At 45.5% G+C, this 18,724-nt stretch overlaps 1 protein-coding gene across 3 annotated transcripts in view; it reads right to left on the bottom strand.

Annotated features, from left to right (window-relative positions):
- Nucleotides 1–358: 358 nt before the first annotated feature.
- The window catches only part of ANO2 (anoctamin 2), a 291,146-nt gene continuing 272,780 nt past the window's right edge, over nucleotides 359–18,724 (bottom strand). For all 3 annotated transcript variants that reach the window (XM_016162765.2, XM_016162764.2, XM_016162767.2), the window contains 5 exons: nucleotides 16,951–17,103; nucleotides 16,565–16,617; nucleotides 14,598–14,779; nucleotides 3,307–3,412; nucleotides 359–1,324 (listed from right to left, as the gene is read on the bottom strand). In XM_016162765.2, coding sequence (XP_016018251.2) covers nucleotides 1,031–1,324; nucleotides 3,307–3,412; nucleotides 14,598–14,779; nucleotides 16,565–16,617; nucleotides 16,951–17,103 — 788 coding nt within the window. In that variant the 3' untranslated portion in view covers nucleotides 359–1,030. The remainder of the gene's footprint in view (nucleotides 1,325–3,306; nucleotides 3,413–14,597; nucleotides 14,780–16,564; nucleotides 16,618–16,950; nucleotides 17,104–18,724) is intronic.

The following is an 18,724-nucleotide window of genomic DNA, read 5'->3' as shown; positions in this document are numbered from 1 at the left end:
AGGTAAGCTCTCAACCATCTTGAGTTTAAACTGAATTTGTATGTAAAATGGTAAATCCCTCACCTCCTGTGTCCTAACAATTCCTGTTTTTCCAGAGCACTTACTACTATCTAAAATACTATACATTTTTAAGGCTTATTGCCTGTCTCTCCCTAGAACTTAAGCTCCAAGAGGCAGGGATTTTGTCTCACGTATCTCTAGTCTGAGAACAATGCCTGGCACAAAATAGATACTCAACAAATATTGGTTGGGAGTGTGTGGAAAAGAGAAAGAGAGAGAGTGAGCGAGAGAGAGACAGACAGAGACAGAGAGAACTGAAGACAAGGAGAAGCACTTTTATAAAGAATGTTTCCATTTATTTTATTATTTTAAATCTTAATCTGCATAAAATGATGGTTAATTGCATTTAGCTCAAAGCATCCCCATGACATGAACTGAAGACAAGCCTAGGTTTGAACCTTTGCTGCTCTCCATCAGGTCCAGGGGCCACAGCAATCAGTCCTGTAACATAATTTGCATCCACCGAGGCTATGACAGCCCCAGCTGTAAGTAACTCAGAGGGTTTTCTCAGGGTGATGAAGGGAAGGGGGTCGGTGGCCGCTTATGATGGGCCTTAGAACAGGGCCCTGACTGTGCTTCCGTGATAGCCTGTGGGCTGCCTGAAATGAGAGGGGACCTGAGAGAACATAGGGAAGGCTCATGGTGCCTGGGAATTCCGGGATACAGAGACTCGATTCTTTCACTGATAAACTCAAAACAGGGTGCCAATCCCCCCAAAAGGATACAACTCAAAAGGGGACCTAAAAGAAACTTAAGCTTGAAGTTTCCGAGAAGCAGCATCATTTCTCTTCCTTCCTACACACATTCTCTCACTTGCTCTAATTTCTCCCTCTCTTCACACTCACACCCTTCGACAAGACCCCGCAGGCCAGATCCGGGCGGAGGACGGACACCGCACCATGTGGATGCGCAGACGTGCTCGTGCGAGGTCTCTCAGCTGCAGCGCCCTCTGGCGGTGGGGCGGACTCGCTCACACGTTGGTGTGCTGAGACCCCGAGTTGGTGTGCTGAGACCCCGAGGACGCCATGCTGCCCGGCTGGCTTCGTCCCGAGAGTGCCGAGCTGGCCGCCCGGCTCCTCCTGCTCTGATGCCCCGCTCCCTGGCTCCTGGGGGCCGGCTCATCCATCAGCTTTAGCTTCTCGTGCTCCTCTTTCAGGAAGAAGTCCACCAACAAGCTCTTTTCTTTCTTGATCTGGTCGCTGATGTCCGTGGGGATATCTGGGATCATCCAGTCCACGAGGACGCTCATGAACATCACCAGGTTCTGCCAAAAGCGAGGGAGAGAGTTGAGAGGAGAGGCCTGGCTGGGAACACTGGTGTGCCACCGTCCACCTCTGGCCGTCAGTGTGACCATGGTGGCCGCGGGGCTGGCGGCAGGGTGCAGCGGTGAAGAGCACAGACCCAGGAGCAGATGCCTCTGTGTGTATTCTGGCTCTGCTGCTTGCTGGCGGGGGATCTTAGCCAACATGCATAACTGCCTTCGGGGTCCTCATGTCCCGGGTAGAGAAGACATAGGGGGTCTCCATAAGTGTTAGCCATGGTATCTTCCCCTCCTCCAGCCCATCTTACGTGCTCTGCTCTGGCTTCTTGGCCTCAAAGCCTCCAGGGCCCCTGTTTCAGAGCTTCCTGGGAAGTGGCCACGAGGCCCAATGGCCTCTCCAGGGCTTTCACTGAGCCAGCTGCGTCTCTCTTCCTTGCACCCGACCCTCTGTCCTCCATGTCAGAGATGGGCCTCTGGTGTCCGCACTGAATTCTGGGCTCAGCCAGACTCACCTGTCACTCACATTTACCACATCCTGCTCTCCCTTCCACTCCGGCCACTCTGGTGGCCCTGGCCTGTCTGGGTCCCCTGCCTCCGGCTCTCCTTTACCAGTTCTAACTTTCCATTACACTTGTGATTGGCTTTCTTCTGTCTGCGGAGCCACATCTCCTCCCTCGTAAATACAGGTAGGATAAGACAACATTTCCCTGGGAGCATTTTCTGTTAAAGCGGGTGAATACGTTATAACAGCGCCAGCGTGGCCCAGTGATTGTTCATTCGCTGCTTTGATGATCTGGTTCCCATTCCCAAGCCACCTGCGCCGACACCCTCCCAATAACTCCTCCAACTGTGGTATTCTTCTCTGCCTGACAGTTATATGGTCATGTGTCTTCTCCCCTCTGAAACACAGAACAGTGATGGAACCCACATCGAGATGACAGAGCACGGTTGTCTTCCATGCTCTAAACCCATGCACAGCTTGACCTTGAACCCTGCATGCTCCTAGGAGCCCAGCAGAAGGCTTTGGGAACTGACTGCTGCTTCCAGAGGCTCCTGGCTGCCTTAGGTAATCTAGAGTTGCTTCAAGTTATACGCTCTTCTTTTAAACCAACTCTTTCCAGTGTGAATGTTACAGGTGACATATGGTAAAGCGAGGAGACTGCTGCCGGTGGGGCAGCAGGGGGCCGTCTGAGCAAATTTTCAAATATATCGCCCCATCTCTCCAGAGGAAGAATGGCTGTTTTCTTTAGGTGAAAGACTAGCCAGTGGGCTTCTCCACTTCCTGGGCTGGGGTTGGGGGCAGGATATTTTAGAGCCCTCTAGAGATTGGCCTTCAGGGAGTACAAAAGCCTGAGCAAGTCTATGAGAACAGGATCTGGGCTTGTGCTCCAGCGCGGCTTGAAGACGGGCAGGACCCCGAGTGGGAACTGGGGCCTCGTGCTCAGAGAATCTCGGAGATGCAATTGGAGCTGCTGCTATTGTCCGCGATAGGAATCACTGGGCTCAAGTTTGCTATTCATTCAGGGATGGCAGGATGGCTCTGGGCCCTTCCCGCCAGATGTCTCAGGGGCTCAAAACATCACCAACAAAAGAGGGAGCCAGCCGAGAGGGCTAGGAGAAAGGTTCCGGTGGGGCTGCTTGTCTGCATTAGAGCTGAGACTCTGGTTTCCACCGCTCTTCCTACTTCCCTTTGTTGTCTGAGGTTTAAATGGGACGCTATCTCCGCTCTGCAATGTACTCTACATCTGCCTTGTAATCTTACTCTGTGTTTTAGTCTTTCTGCAAATCCATCAATTAATGGAAGCCCTCTGGAGAGTGCTTCCTGCCTCACCCAGAGGGCACTCGCTCTGCATGACACACGCCAAGGCCCTTTGAATCACAAAGTGCCATGAAAACCTGGAGATGAGGGGCGGGCGAGGAGACATGGCTGTCTTTACTCTCACAGCTTGGGTTCCAATTGGCTATTCTTTATCCGAAGGACTCACCTGGAAGATTATGACAAAAGCCAGACGGGCGGACAGAACAGACCAGTACTGTTTGGAAAACTCATATGGGTTTGGGGCCCATGGCGGCTCTCGGTAATCCTTAAACCTGCCCAAAGAGAAATGTGGAGTTAAGATTGAGGAAAAATGGAGGGAAGAGGGGTACTTCTCTGAGGAAAACCTCTGAGGTCAAAGCAGCATGCAAGCCCTTGACTTTCAGACTTGGGAAATAGGGGGCCTAAAGAGGAGGAATCCATGGCCCAACCAATAAGCGTCCATGGAATAAAAGGACCAAAGTCCAAAAAAGCCAATGTCAAACTAGAAATACCTTTTCCTACTCTTTCTCTCCAACATTCTCAAAGCTTCTTCTGGTGTCTAGATTCTCCTACCAGAGGAGCCTCAAGAATCATGAGAGGATCCCAGGGTGGTGAGTCCATCTTGACTCCCACTCACTAATAGGCCTTAGAGGGGAGGGGAGACCCATAAACTCTCATACAGTTCTCTGCAGCCCATGGGCTCAGTGAAGATATAGGTGCCAGCGACAATCCTGGGCTTCATCCCTAGGCATTTGCTTTGGGACTATGGCCATGAGAGGGGCTGGCCCCACTTGATGGCTACATTCTTGTACCCAGAGAAAAGCTGATTGTGGATTGTGACCAAGTTAAAGGCTGAGTGAATTTAGGTGGGGAGGGCTGGTGGTAATAGTCACGATTGATCCGTATCATCCTCTTTTATGAACCATCTCTATGATTTGTCTGTGCTGCTTAAAAAACGAATTGTCAGTGTGTGACGTGAGCTCATGCCTCCTTCTCAGATCCAAGGAGAGGTCAGGGTTTATCCTCCCCATTGCCTTTTTACCCCCATCCCATCCTGCAATGACTCCTATGAAAAATGGCTCATTTTCTCAGACTCACTTTTTTCTAAGACTGGAATAATTACAAAAGCTGGTACCAGAAGAATTATGACCCTTCATGAAACTGTTTCCTCCATGGAATTCAACAAGGCTTTGATGCTCAGTAAAAGCAAGCAAGCCCTGGGCTGAAGGGAGAGGTGGGGTGGCATCAGGACACCATGCGGGGTGCACAGCCACCAAGGAGGGCAAGGTGGGGACTCTGTCTGAGAAGGAGCCAGGAAGGGAAATGAACATACGCTAACAGGCAGTATGTTTCCATTTATGAGCAAGGAAGTTTTCTGGAAGTTTTCTCATTTAATCTTCACAACAGTATCCTCGGGAAGGCACTGATATACCCGTGTAATACAAGAGGAAACTGAGGCTCAGAGAAGTTTGAGTACTTGGCCAAGATCTCATGATCAGCAAGTGGTGGAGTCAAGATGAGAATCGAAGTCTGGCTGAATTCAAGCTTCTCTCCTGTCATCACAGAGCACCTTACCACCAGCTGCAGTGTGGGGTGAGGAATTAAGAAGTGGGTACTCTCTGTAGCTTCCCCAGCCCTAAAAGCACCAGCTGCTCTGAAGGATTCATGTCGAAGCATGGTGGCTCCCAATTGCCCAAGGAGAGATGAGGGAAGGAAGGGGGGAGGGGGAAGCCTATAAAAGAGATGCACATGAAAAGATAGAAAAAGGCTTAGAGATAGAGTCAGCCACAGAAAGAGACAAACTGAGAGAGGGACACTAAGCATTCGACTAGGGCTGGGCAAGAGGCCAGGAGCTGCCCCTCCCACCCAACTCCCCCTCTTCCAACAGCTGATCACAGCTGTTGCAGGCTTGGTTTGACATTCGGATGAAAAGCAAAGCTAACTGCAGCCCAGCAAAACACCACAGCATTCATCACATCCATCCGTGGCTGAGGACAGAAACACGGCCAGCTTCAATTATGCTTGCTAATGGGAGAGAGGGAGAGCGTGGCTAAAGGAATAAGGACATCTTGAAGCGGGAAAAAACTCAGGCTTCCTTACCCACTTGCTGCCCTGCAAAAGACCCCATGGCAGAGGGGAATTGATCTTACTCTTCTCAAGACCTCCAAGGAGGGTTGCTACACACATGCTCACTCCTTGGCACAGAGAAACCCTTCCCTGGGTCCAGCCCCATCCCTTTTGCTGTAATCGGTCTGTTTCCCTTGTTCTCTAGCTCCATCTATGAAGGAACAGATGTTCACTGACCTCAGTATGAGAGCCATTGCTCACCCTGCTTTTTTCCAGTCTGAAAAGAATCCATAAATAATCAAATTCTGGTGTCCCACCTCTACTACTAACTCACATAGCTTTTGGAAATGTCACTTTGCCTTCCCTGAGTGTCCAAAACATGTTTTGGATCTAATAGGCACATTTATCTAATCAAGGATCTGGGAAAGATGAACACAGATATGTCCAGAAAACTCTACTTGAAAATATCCCTGTGTCGATGGACTCAGGGTGCTCTGTTAGGAACTACAGGGCAAGTTATCCACTGAAAAGAATGGTATGCTATTTAATAAATTGTGCATCTGTTCACATTTCTCTTTCCAAAGATAAGTTTTTAAAACCTGTGACCTACAGTAGTAAGAAATACATTTTAAATTAATGTGCATATAAATATATGTCACTGAAATAAAAATTACAGGAAACATATTTACCCTTGCTGTGTGCAATGCACCGGTATTTTTCTATCCTATCCTATCCGATCTGATCCTATCATCTTACCCTCTCCTATCCTATTTTGTCCTATTCTGTTCTTTAAAATGCTGATCATGACCCATTACATGGATAACCTACTAATGAACCATGACTCATAGTTAGAAAAACATTGATTCCAGTAAGCCTCTGCCAGCAGGTAAATGATGGGTTGTTTACATTCCAATATAAATTCAGATTTCATAATTTAAAGTAAAATTTCATCAATCTCAGATACGGTGCCCGCCTGCCTCTGCATGCTGTGGTGGGGGAGGGCTCGCCGGGGGAACGGTGGCTTCTGCCAGGCTTCTCTCTGGCAGAAGGTTGACCCTCCAGCCTTCACCCTGAAGCCAGACAGTTTAGTTCCTTCCCACTCATCCCTGGCAGCTTTTGATCTGCTGCCCCAGAGCTGGAGCTCAGAGTAAATTCATAAAGAAAAGGATCGCAAAGAAAAAAAACACAGGGAAGGAAATCATTAACAAAATGAAAAGACAACCTACTGAATGGGAGAAGATAGTCCAAATGATATCTCTGAAAAGGAGTTACTATCTAAAATATATAAGGAACCTACACAGCTTAATGCAAAAAAAAAAAAAAATCTGATCAAAAAACGGGCAGAGCACCCAAATACACGTTTCTCCAAAGAGGACATACAGATGCCCAACAGACATATAAAAAGTTGTTCAACATTATTAATCATCATGGAAATGCAAATCAAAGCCACAATGAGGTATCACCTCAGAATGGCTATCATCGAAAAACTCAGCAAATAACAAGTGCTGGTGAAGATGTGGAGAAAGGGGAACTCTGGGTGTAGCCACTATGGAAAAGAGTATAGAGAGTCCTCAAAAAATTAACAGAGAGCTGCCATACGACCCAGCAATACCATGTATGAGTATTTGTCCAAAGAAAACAAAAACACTGATTCCAAAAGACATGTGCACCCCTTGTTCATCGCAGCATGTTTACAATAGCCAAGATATAGAAGCAACCTAGGTGAGCACTGATAGGTGAGTGGATAAAAAAAGATGTGGTACATATCTACAATGGACTATTACTCAGTAATAAGAAAAATGGAATTGCGTCACATGCAAAAAAATTTTTTTCATCCTAAGAAGTCAAGCTTATCAAGTGTTTTCACTGAGTAACTAGAAGATACTAATTAAACAGAGATCATTACTAAGACTCGAAATGTCCACAAAAGACAAAGTGGCTAACAGACTTAATTGTGTCCCCTGTGGTGACAGTTGTCTGTTTCATCTGTTTTGCTTCTAAGTCCAAGGCAAAAGCATAGGCTTCATAGTCAGGTGTCTAGAGGCCACCCCCGCCACTTCAGTTCTATGTCCTCTGCAAGTGGCCTAACGTGCTGACGGTCAGGGCCGAAGTCTATAATGTGGGACTCAACTTCCATCTCACAGGTCTATAATGCAGATGAAATGTCAGTGAAGTCACCCAGCACACCATCCCACCTATCAGATACAGACCCACTAAACAGTAGCTATTCTTTCTCCTTTGACCAAAGGTAACTTATGAAATACACCTCTTCGATTAAAAGAGAACAGAGCACATACACCCTTGCTCCAGTTTCTCCTGGCTTCCCAGGAAGATTTCTGAGTACTCCAGCACAGACACACCAAGTTTCCCAGGATGCTGATATGAATACAAAAGAGTAGGCCAGTGCCACGACTGTGAGGGGCTTGTCTCGGGATCTGTGTCCAGGTAAAAGCAGGCAAGCCTCAGGCTGGTGGGAAGTAACTTCTGTTCTGTTCCCATCAACTCAAATACTTTCCCAAACCACACCCTTTCCCCTGGTTGAGGGAGCTCGGTTCTCCCACAGCCCCACTGGGCAGCAAAGCACTGGTGACCCATCAGATCTGGTCACTTCCGACATCTGCTGTCTAGGATTTAAGTGTGGGGATATAATTTTAGGAACCGTTCTTAGATCTCACCCTCATCTATCCAGTCCTCCTTTATTTTCTTTTAGCCTTAACACCAATTTTGAGACTTCCCTTTGGAGAGTTTTTCAATAATGAAACAACTGAAGTGTCTACAAAGCAAGTGTGCGCACGGAGTGGCTATGTCACTTACTAACTGTAAGGCCCTGAGGAAGTTATTTCACTTCTCTAGACCTCAACATCCTCATCCACAAAGTGGAGCCGACAAAATGTGCATCCTGGTGCTGAGCACGTAGACGGTGCACACTCCGACTCTCTCACCCCAACCATGAATAAGTGAGCACATACGTGTGTGTGTGTGTGTGTGTGTGTGTACACTGAACAGTAAGGGAAGACACAGTGAAAGGTAAATAAGACAACATGTGAATGTGATTTCTGGAGAATTCCACAGGAAAATAGACAAAATGGTGTCTTCTGGAAGAGAATGACTCGGTGGGGACTGAGAAGAGCTTCTTTTCCTATTATAGACATCTAAATACATAGTTTCAACATATTTATATAAAATATAATATAATTTATAATTATATATTAATACTTAATATAAACAACATATTAATTATATGTTATAAATTATACATAATTTATATATATAACATATACAATATATACAAACATACATAAGTTTATATGTACATATGTATATACACACACAGGATTAGGGAGCTAAGAAGAGAGCCTCTCTACACACACACACACACACACACATAATTATGTTTATAATAAAGTCATAATTTCAAAAGAAGAATGTGATTAATAGCAATATTCTGTTGACCCGAATACATTTTTATACTGAGACTTCAGGAACAAAATTATAGTGTTAACTGAGACAGATTCGCGTACATTAAGTGAAACCGGTACAAAAATCAATATTATATTTTAGCTTTAAGATTGCATTAATATTTTATCTAGATGGCTCTAATACTATGAACAATCACAGGTCTTATACAATACCTAAAGAAATAAGGTTCCCATTAACATGAAATATATTACATTATTATAAAACAAACCCATGAAACAATACCTTAAAGGTTCTACAAGTTCATTTTGTGTTAATGCATGGGAACGTCTGAGGAAGATTCACACATATGTATTTGAGGAAGATTCACACAAACGGTTACTGTTGGGAAGATGCATAGGAGTGGGCAGGGGTTAGGTTGGAGGTGAAACAGAGTCCCAGTGGTGGCCTGTAATGCTTAGGATTGTTATAGGAATAGATTAATATATTACATGTGTCATCATTTTTTTTTTAAAGCGGAAAAGATTCTTCGGAGATTATTTATTCCAAGGCCTATTTTTTACACATTGGGAAATGTAGGTGTGGAGAGGGGAGAGAGACTCCTGGCTCGGATGTCCCCTTCCCAGCCTCACTTGCGGGGGGTGACCAGTGCTACAGTTAATCATAATACTAAATCACAATGGGCTGGAAGGGTGCCGAAATAACAAACCCAGGAGTGGTCATCAACGATCATTTTTCAAAAATGAGATTTTAGTTATATTATGAATCAGTTAGGAAATGCATTTCTCAATTCCAAATAGCGATATGTCAAAAAAATTTTTTTTTAATAATCCTAATGGAAATTAATGTTATATTAATGCTGAACACAATTACGTACAATGTTTTCATACCATCTGAGCTGCCTTCTAAGCTTGGCCTTCGGAAGACAGTACAGGCAGTTGGGAATTAATGAGAACCATGTCAACCCAGTAGTTGATAAGGATCAGGAAAGGCAATAATCGGAAAAGCTGACTCTACCTCAGCAAAAAGCAGATAAGAGGCAGCCGTGGCTAGAAGGGAACTTACCTCTTTGAAGACTTTTACAGGACCTTGGGATGTGAAAAACTTAAGCCCTGTATAAAACCCAGCAGGAACCACTCAAAGATGCTGTTTCTGCAGGCTCAGCACCTCCAAAGAGACCATTGGGTTGACCATGCTCAGGTCTGCTCTTCCAGCTCTGGGACCCAGATCCCTGGCCAGGCCCTGCCCCACTGATCTTTCTGCTCCCTTCCGGCAGAGATGGGAGCCCAAGCTGCCATCCATCCTCCAGGACGCAGTGCTCGGTCGACCTTGTCAAATGGCCACTAATCATGTCTGCAGATTGACGTCACAGGACTGTTTATGGAGCAGCCCTGCCAGAGCGGTTAGATGGCTGAGGCCAATGTTGCTTCAAAAATGCTGGGAATGTATCTCAACTGGGCAGCCAGAGACTTGTCCTAACTTTTATTGCTATTTTTAAGATACCTCTTCCCTGGCGAGGCCGAGTCGGAGCTGGAGACCTCAGTTTTACTTGACCACATTTATCTCCAGAGGTCACTGAAAACTAAGAATAAGAAGGGTCATCGAGTTCCCAACACTATTTGCCAGAAAATCAGGGCAAACTTCATTTCCCACCATGGAAGAGGTTTTAAATGCTGGCTTTGGGGCTAGATACAGAACTGTCTCTGTTTCTCACAATCTCTTTCACACAGTCCCTTCCCCATTCCCAATTTCAATCAATCAATCCTTCTCTCTCTCTCCCTCCCTCCCTTCCTCTCTCTCCCCCAACCCCGACACACACGCCCCACTTTTTTCCCCTCCCCCTTTCTTCTTCTTCCTCCCTCTTTCTCTCTCTCCTTCATTTCTATTTCTCAGCCACTGACAATTTCTAGCTTACAAAGACATCATTAGGTTAGGCCTCTGCTTCTGAAATCCCCAGATAATCTGATGACGCAGACAAGTTTACACAGCCTGCATTGAGCAGGACCCATCTTAGATAGAGATTTCTATCAACAACTCTCGCCCATCTAGGAAACGTAGCCTGCAATTTACACCTATTTGATCGGTTCTATCTAGATGATGCGCTGACCCTGTTCTCTAGACATCCGCTTACCCGTTAGAGTAGGGTAGCTCTTTATTGTAAATGTAACCCACTAGTCTTCGCACTGTGATCAGAGATAACACCAAGGAAAAGTCTGAGCTCTGCTGCTCTGTGCTACCCTAAGCGGGAATCCACACACTTCCAAGTGACCAACATGCCCTACTTGCTCTGGCTTTTGTGCTTTCTTCCAGCCTCATCTCTCACAGCTGACCCCTCTCACTCCAGCCCCGACCACTGAGCGTGAACTAGCCCCTCCATCTGGAATGCACTGCTCCCCCTGGACCTCCTTCTCCACTGGACACCCCCTTTATCATCCACCACCACTCCCCCCAACCCCGTCACCACCCAGGCTGGCTTGGTCATGTGAATGAGTTCCAACTAGCTATTCTCTCTGGCCACTCTTGTCCTGTCCATCCCTCGGGTTTCACCTCCCTTGAAGCTCCCCCTGCACACTTACGGCTGGGTGAGCTGCATGGCCTCCGTCCTCAGGGCTCTTAGAGCTCTCTGTGGTGACCCTATTGTAAATTAGTAAAACTACATTTTACTTGCTTATTAACTTACTCATCTTCTCTATCTAGACTCCTTGAGGGAGGCACTGTGTTTTGTGCCCTGTTGTATCACCATGCCGAGCCGACAGTAAGGCCTCAAAAACAGTTGCATAATGAACCTATAATCCTCACTGGTACTAAATAAGGAAAAAAATGATCAGATGCTCTAAAATTCATTTTGGTTTGATTCTGGAATAATCTATTTTCTGTGAATACGTTTTCTTGGTAGAAATATAGGATGCACTTCCTATGTATGCATCCATTGATAATTCTGCCACACAGTGGCAGAATTAAAAAAAAAAAAGAGGCCACAGATAAGCCATGATTCCATCTACTTGCATGAAAACAATGGAAAGAGTTAACAAGGCTTTATGACTGGCTGGAAAACGCCGTGACTCTGAAGGCAGATACAAGAAAGCTCAATCTGATCCATGTGTACTAATATCTGGTATCCTGGGCATTTGTTATTTTGGCTGAGTGGTATTCATTCATTTTGACTTCTTACTAGGGAACTACCTCCTACTTGGCAAACACACGCTTCACTGGAGATGATTTCACCCCCAACTCCTACCCCAAAGGCCATGGAGAGCATTGCATTCCTCTGGTTACAGAGATGGGTTCCAGGTAGGGCATGCATACTGATCCTAGTCAAGGAGATGCAATGAGACTTTTGCTGGGGTCACTGGAAAAGAGGTAGTTTTTCTCACTGGACTCAATATGATACTGGCCTATAGCTGCTGGCAGTGATATAGAGCTTGAAACTACAATCAACATCAACTGGAATGGAGTTAGGAGAGAAAGATTTGGTTGGAGCAGATGTGATTGAATTAACCCTTGCCTAAAATTAGGCCCACCCTCAACTTTCAGTATGGGCGTCATTAAAGTTTTTTGTATTTAAGCCAGATTAAGCCACTGATATATCTGGAAAGCATATTCATATGTGTTACTGGAGGATCTGATGGTCAGGGGCAAAGTCGGAGAACTTTAGTGTTCTGGACAGACATGTGCTTCTAGACTGATTGGAAAAGCGGATAGTGTTAGCCTTGCCTCCCCACACAGTAAGTCACACTGGCGCTGCTCCCCCACAGCATGTGAGGGTAGAAGTCTGTGTTCTTAGATAGATGTGAGTTTTACTTCAGGATCTGTCACGCTAGAAACCTCTGTAATCTTGGATAATTCTTCAACTTCCCAAGTTTCTTTCTATGTAGAATGGAGAGTTTCAAGAAGATGACCGTTATGGTACCTTCCACTTATAAACATGATTAGATAGTCTCACTTTTCAGTGCCTGCTTATTTAATGTAAACCTGTTGGCTAATTTCACAGATCCTGCTGGAGCAGATCGAGATGCTACCAGAAAAGGCCTGGAGCTGGTACAGACTCTCCATGCAGTGGAACTATGTCTTTTGGATCTGAAGACCTCAATCCAGCACCATGGACAGTCTGGCACTCCAGACATATGGAGGAGTGGCCCCTGGACAGTGCATAGTCCAGTTGCAAATTGGCCTGCATATGACTTTAGTCTAAGAGCCAGAGTCTTTACAGCACCAGATGTGAAAATTTCTGAACCATATAGGCTGACATAAATTGATATCTATGAATAAATTTTCTCATCTATTCTTAGATCTGGTCTCTGATTTTGAGTCTTGTCTTGGTTTGCTAGAGTTGAACCCTAAAGTTATTGCTCCTGGAACCAGAAGGCCCTTCTATTTAAATCACAAATAGGTCAAGTTGTTTAACTCAGCTATCTGAATTGGGAAGACCAATTTGTTTTCTCTCTTTGGTGGTCTGAGGCTGTGAAACTGAACTTAAGCAGCCACCATCTTACAAATGGCTGATCTTGAATATCGAGGTGTCCCAGGTGGGTAAGCACAACGGATTTGCTAAGGGTCATCACTGCTGCAAACACAGCTGAAACACTGCTTCTTCAAGGGAGTCATCTGTAGCTTTTGCATCAGACATTATTGAGGATGGTACAATAGAGCCCCACATTTTTCTAGCAATACTTTTTCATGGGTTTTTATTTTAGGTAGTGTTCTATTTTTTTAAATTAATGAGGTACAATCTTTGATTAAGTCCTTTATGGGGACTGTCATTTAACCAGGATAAAAAAGAGTTTAATAATTTATTCCTCTCTGTTCTTCTTCTCTTTATTTGCCCTTTTAGATAAATAGTGTGCTGATGATTTTCTATTATGACTCTAACCCGGACCTTTCTGAAATTCCAGCTTAGTGTGTCTAGAAGTTAGGTGAAAGCTTCCTCTTAGATTTCCGACCATTATTTTAAATGCAACATGACTGAAATCAAATTCATCATATGTACCATAAAATCACACTCTCTTAGCATCTTCCCCATCTCCTCAATGGACTCACAGTTTCCTAGTCCTCTGACTTCAGTCCAACTTTGAAGATATCTTTGACTCCTATTCTCTCTTATGTCTCTTGTCACCAACTTTGCAATACGTTATATGAGACAGCTCATCAACTTCTCCCTTCCTCTGTCGTTGCCCTGGTCTGTGCCCACCATGGTTAATGTCTGAATGATACAGCAGCTCAGCTGCCCTCCCTGAGTTTCCCCAATTCTAGTTTATCTTCCTCTCTTAGACCAGGTAATTTTTCCAAAGCCTACCTATCCCTCCTTCCTTGGCACTAAAAAAGTCAATATCTTCCCATTACATCACATTATAATTCTTGTAAGATTTCAAAATTTCCCACTATCTACTTTATCCTATCTATTAAAATTCAACAATGTTTTTGGCTTATATTATCCTAGGAGTTTCTACATACATTGTATTTCCTATATTATTCCCTATTTTTATCTCCTAAGAACTCTCCTTGCTAGCCCTAAGTGTTTATCCAACACCCCAGATTCATCCCCACCCCCATGAGTTTGCCCACACTGACTCCCCATCTAGGATACTCTCTCTTTCTGTCCTGGACCAACTTGTGGCCCCTCCAAAAAGCCTACCTCTCTGTTTTAGCCAACACCAATTTCCCTCTCCTCTGAATATTCACAATGTCCATGGTCCGTGCTACATATAATCACTAAATAACCTGCTATTTCCTATCTGTTCTGCTTCTTTTCTTCCCAATCAGACTATAAACTCCTCAGTGATAAAGACAAGGCTATATACTTCTTTGTCTATTCCATAGTATCTAAGAAAAGGCACTCAATAAATATTTGTTGATTCACGGAAATGGGTCTATAGTGATTGGGGTGGGGTAGGAGACAGAGTAAAAGGACAATGATCTAAGCCTAGGTCATCCAGACAATTACTTGGATCTACCACTTCAAGTCCTGTGCTGCCCTCCTCCTTGCGATTACTTTACCTGCAAAACTGAACCTCCTGGTCGAACTGTGAATTTTCGGGTTGCGTTCCCTCCTTCAGCTGGCTGATGTTGAAAAAGGAGAGAGTATGGTTGACAAAGCCATGTAGAGTCCCGTTGTGACTATAGGAGTACTGGTACACAAGGCGGGGGATAAAGTCGGAGGTGATGGCAATGACGAAAGCCTGAGGAACAGAACCACAAGCGCTTGAAGAAAAGTCAGGATGGATACTGTCCGGGTGGCACAAGGTCTATCTGGCTGACTGCCCCCTCTTGGACTGCCCATCCAGAGGTGCTACTCTGATTGATACAGAAGTCCTTATCTCTCAGCTCATGCAGCTTATGTACCTGGATTTTCCATCTTTGATACGTGTAAGCAAGTCCACAAGACAGTGGCTGTCATGAGATTAAATTACAACCACTACAGCAAAGGATGCTAAGCCATTTTGGACCATTTAGTGCTGGAGGGAATAAATCGCATCCACAATATTTGAATTGCCATCAGTGTTGGCTAAGCCAAGGCAGAGGGGAAGATTTTCTGAGAAAATAACCAATAGTGATGAGAGTGCCACTGAGGTACAATGGGCAAGGACCATGTACTTCTACCCCTGAGTGACACCAGAAATAACAAGGATATGGTTCCATAATTCCCTTAATTTGATCACCATATCTTGCCACTTTTTGGCACGTCACATAATGGAAGTGGTTCTTTCACTCATTTGACTTAGGAAAAGTGAGACACAGAGGGGAAATGAGGGGGTCCTGCTGGAAGGAACCACACACACCCAACATAGCATCTGGCATATCTAAACGCTCTATAAATGTCTACAGAGCAAACCAAACAACAAATGAAAGATTGCATGTTTGCATGTGGAGGTACTTTCTGCAAAGAAAATCTTAAATCTTTTTGGCAAGTGTTTATACTGTATTCCACACCAACAATTAAAGCCCTTTTTAAAAATAAAGTTTAGGTATTGTTTTCAAAATGAGTGTGGATGGCTAATAACCGTATTTGAGAACGAGTAACATACTCGTAATAATCATAGACAGAAAGTGCTACTACTCAGGGCCTCTTTGGGGTAGACACAACTCCAAAGTAGCTATTGATCTGTTTTCCAAATTGTACCTTATTCTCAGCCTCAAAATGTGTGCTCCCTATATCAAACACTCAAAATGCAATGTGCTAATTCTCTCTGCAACCCCTCACACCTCTCCAGCCAGTTTACGTGTTCTTAATAGGGAACCAGATCACAGCCAGAATCAGTGTTTCTCTCCCAAGGGATAATGGGCTGTGGCTTTCCTGGAATGCACTGAGCTGGCTGATATTTTCTTGGGAGATGGAAGCGGAGGCCCTGCATGGCCACCATCTCTACAGGGCATGGAAGCAAAAGGAGCTACTGGCTTGAGTCCAGCAGGATTTACTCTGAAATGTGGACACGTCTGGCAAGGCAGTTAAGGAGGCCACGACAGGTGGGACCCCTCTTCTTCTGTGTCTTATCTTCACCTACACAGGGCCAGAGTCCACAAGGATAATTAAGACTTTGCATCGACAACTTGGAGGAACCGTAATTAAGAAGTACAGACTGGGCAAGGCTCCAGGTAGTGTTTAGCTCAGGAGTAGAAAAGAAAGGAAAGAGATAAATAGATACACGGAATTCTTTCCTCATTATTCTTGGCTCTGAAGAAAGATCTGATTTTTATTCTTAAGGCAAAGGTATGCATTCTGGTTGTAATTTTCCTTCTTTCTCTTGGTGAAATTAACAGTTAAGTGGCACAGCTCTGGCAACGGCATGATGAGTTAGAAGGCTTGTATGCACTGTTAACCAGAGGCTGTATTAAAGAAAGCTCCAAATGGAAAAGGCTGGGAGGTACCAAGGGCTGGTTTCCTGCTCTGAAGTCCTCAACTTCTCTGGAAAGCCCCCCCCACCCCCCCGCCCCAGAGCTGTGGCATTATGGACGTAAGCACTTACATTGCTGATAACAGAGAACTTGCCGATTCCAGAGAGAATGTCAAACCAAATCCCTGTAAGACAGAAAGGAGAACGTCTCGCTCACTCCCGCCCTCAGCCCAGTGATGACAACTCTGTGGCTCAGGGTGATGCCTTGCAGGCATAGTCCCTGTGGAGGTTTGCTGGGCCCCCCAGGAGTGGGCTCATCTGGAGAGGCTTAGGTTACCAGGGGGACAAGAAAAGTGAACGATGTGGCCTCCCGAAGGCCTCCCAGCACCTGCAGATCTGAGGATGAGGAGCTTGTTGGGGTAAAGAGGAAAGGGCTTCCCTGTAGCCCTCGATCCCTGAAACACCATGAGGGTGGTGGTGGGGATGGGCCTGCCGCAGACTCTAAGTAGGGGACATACCGATATCTTTGGTTCTCACAGCATCTGGTCGTCTCAGCTCTGTGACAAACTTCTTTGCATCGAGCCGCACTTCAATAACATTGTTCAGGAGGGCAAACACAGGTGCCAGAGGAAAGGAGGCCACAAAGAGGGTGACGAAGCCAAACTGGACAACTAAAAGAGAGCATAAGCATGAGGAGCTTCACCAGGAAGAAGCACGGTTTAGATCAATTCTGCCTTGCAGCTTATGACCCTGGTCTTATGGAGTCTCTTTTCCACCTCACTCTCTTAGGCTCCCTTTCCTTCCTGCCCCACAGTATTTCTTTCTCAGTCCCTTCAGGCCCATCGGTCAATGCCATCGCTTGGGAATAAAGTGCTGTATCAGGCACAGTGAGGAGATAGGAGAAAAGAAGAAGTTGAGACCCTTTATCTCCAGTCACTGTTCATGGTCGCCTAACTCAGAGGTCGACAAACTTTTCCAGCAAAAGTCCATATAGTAAATATTTTTGCATTTGCAGGCCATCTGGTCTTGCCATGATGACTTAACTCTGCCATTGTAGCATGAAAACAGCTATAGAGAAAATGTAGACAAATGAGCTTGGTCAACAAAACCTTATTTACACAAGCAGCAAAGAAAGTGGGCTGGCTTTGGCCCCTGGGCCATGGTTTTGCAAACCCTGATGTAATTTTAAAAACCATGTCCCAAATTTGGCCTCTTCTTTCCATATCCATAGTCACTGCCTTTACTTAGAAAGTTTATTCATTCATCTCACATTTATTGAGAGCTCAGTAAATGTCAGGCACTGTGCCAAGTACGTAAGGAGGCAAAGGTCTGCTTCTGCCTTGAAGGAGCTGGGTGTAAGCAGGAGATACGGACACGAGGATGTGCAACAAGATTTTATGTGTGCTGAGGGAAAAGGAGGAATGTGCCAGAGACAGCGGAGCACCGAAGGAGGGAGGGCACGAGCCCGTTCGCGGCGGGCGCTAAGGAAGTCTCCGTATCGAGCACCCACACTTAGTCTTGAACTACAGGCCTGTAGTCCCAGGAAGACTGGATTAAAGAGAGCAGTGCAAGCCATGAAAGCACTGTGACAAACCGAGTGGTGGCGGCTCGTGCCCATCAGACGGCTGTAAAGCGTCCAGGCCCTCACCGTTTCCGCCTGGGCCGTTGCAGCAACCTCCTCCCTGGTCCTTTGTCCCCAGTCTTCCTCTGCTCTAAAGCCTCTTCAGCCCTGATCCTGCCACTTCCCTATCCCTACAAACTTCTGTTGGCTCCCCCCTGTTTACTGGATAGAATTTAAATTCCTTATCTTGGGACACAGGTACTTTAACAGGTACTTTCCAATCTGCTCCCCACCTGCCTCTCTAGCCCCATCTCCCAGCATGTCCCCCACAGCCATCTTGCTTCTGGCACTCTGAACTTCTCACTCTCCTGATTTTTCTCTGAACACATTAGGTCCTTCCATTCATTTGCGCACACACATTCATTCTTCAGCTAGCAAACTTCTATGCACCCCCAGGCTATTAGCGAAGCTCATTCCTCCCTCCTCCTTCCGTGGATGCCTGTTGCAATCACCACTGCGTGCTGTTGTGATCCACCTACTTACTTGTCATTATTTCCCACTAGAAAGATGGGGGCTTCATCCATTCCAGAGGCTCAGTACATATTTGCTGATGCAAACACAGTCCTGAGTCCCAGGAAAGTCACCATTTAATAAGACTTCCCTATACACTAAGGGCAAGCTATTTACCTTCTCTGTGTCTCAGTTACTTTAATTGTAAATGAATGATGATA

Source organism: Rousettus aegyptiacus, unplaced genomic scaffold (assembly GCF_014176215.1).
Source record: "Rousettus aegyptiacus isolate mRouAeg1 unplaced genomic scaffold, mRouAeg1.p scaffold_m13_p_2, whole genome shotgun sequence".
In the NCBI taxonomy this organism is placed as follows: Eukaryota; Metazoa; Chordata; class Mammalia; order Chiroptera; family Pteropodidae; genus Rousettus; species Rousettus aegyptiacus.
This window is presented reverse-complemented; position numbering and strand designations above follow the sequence as displayed.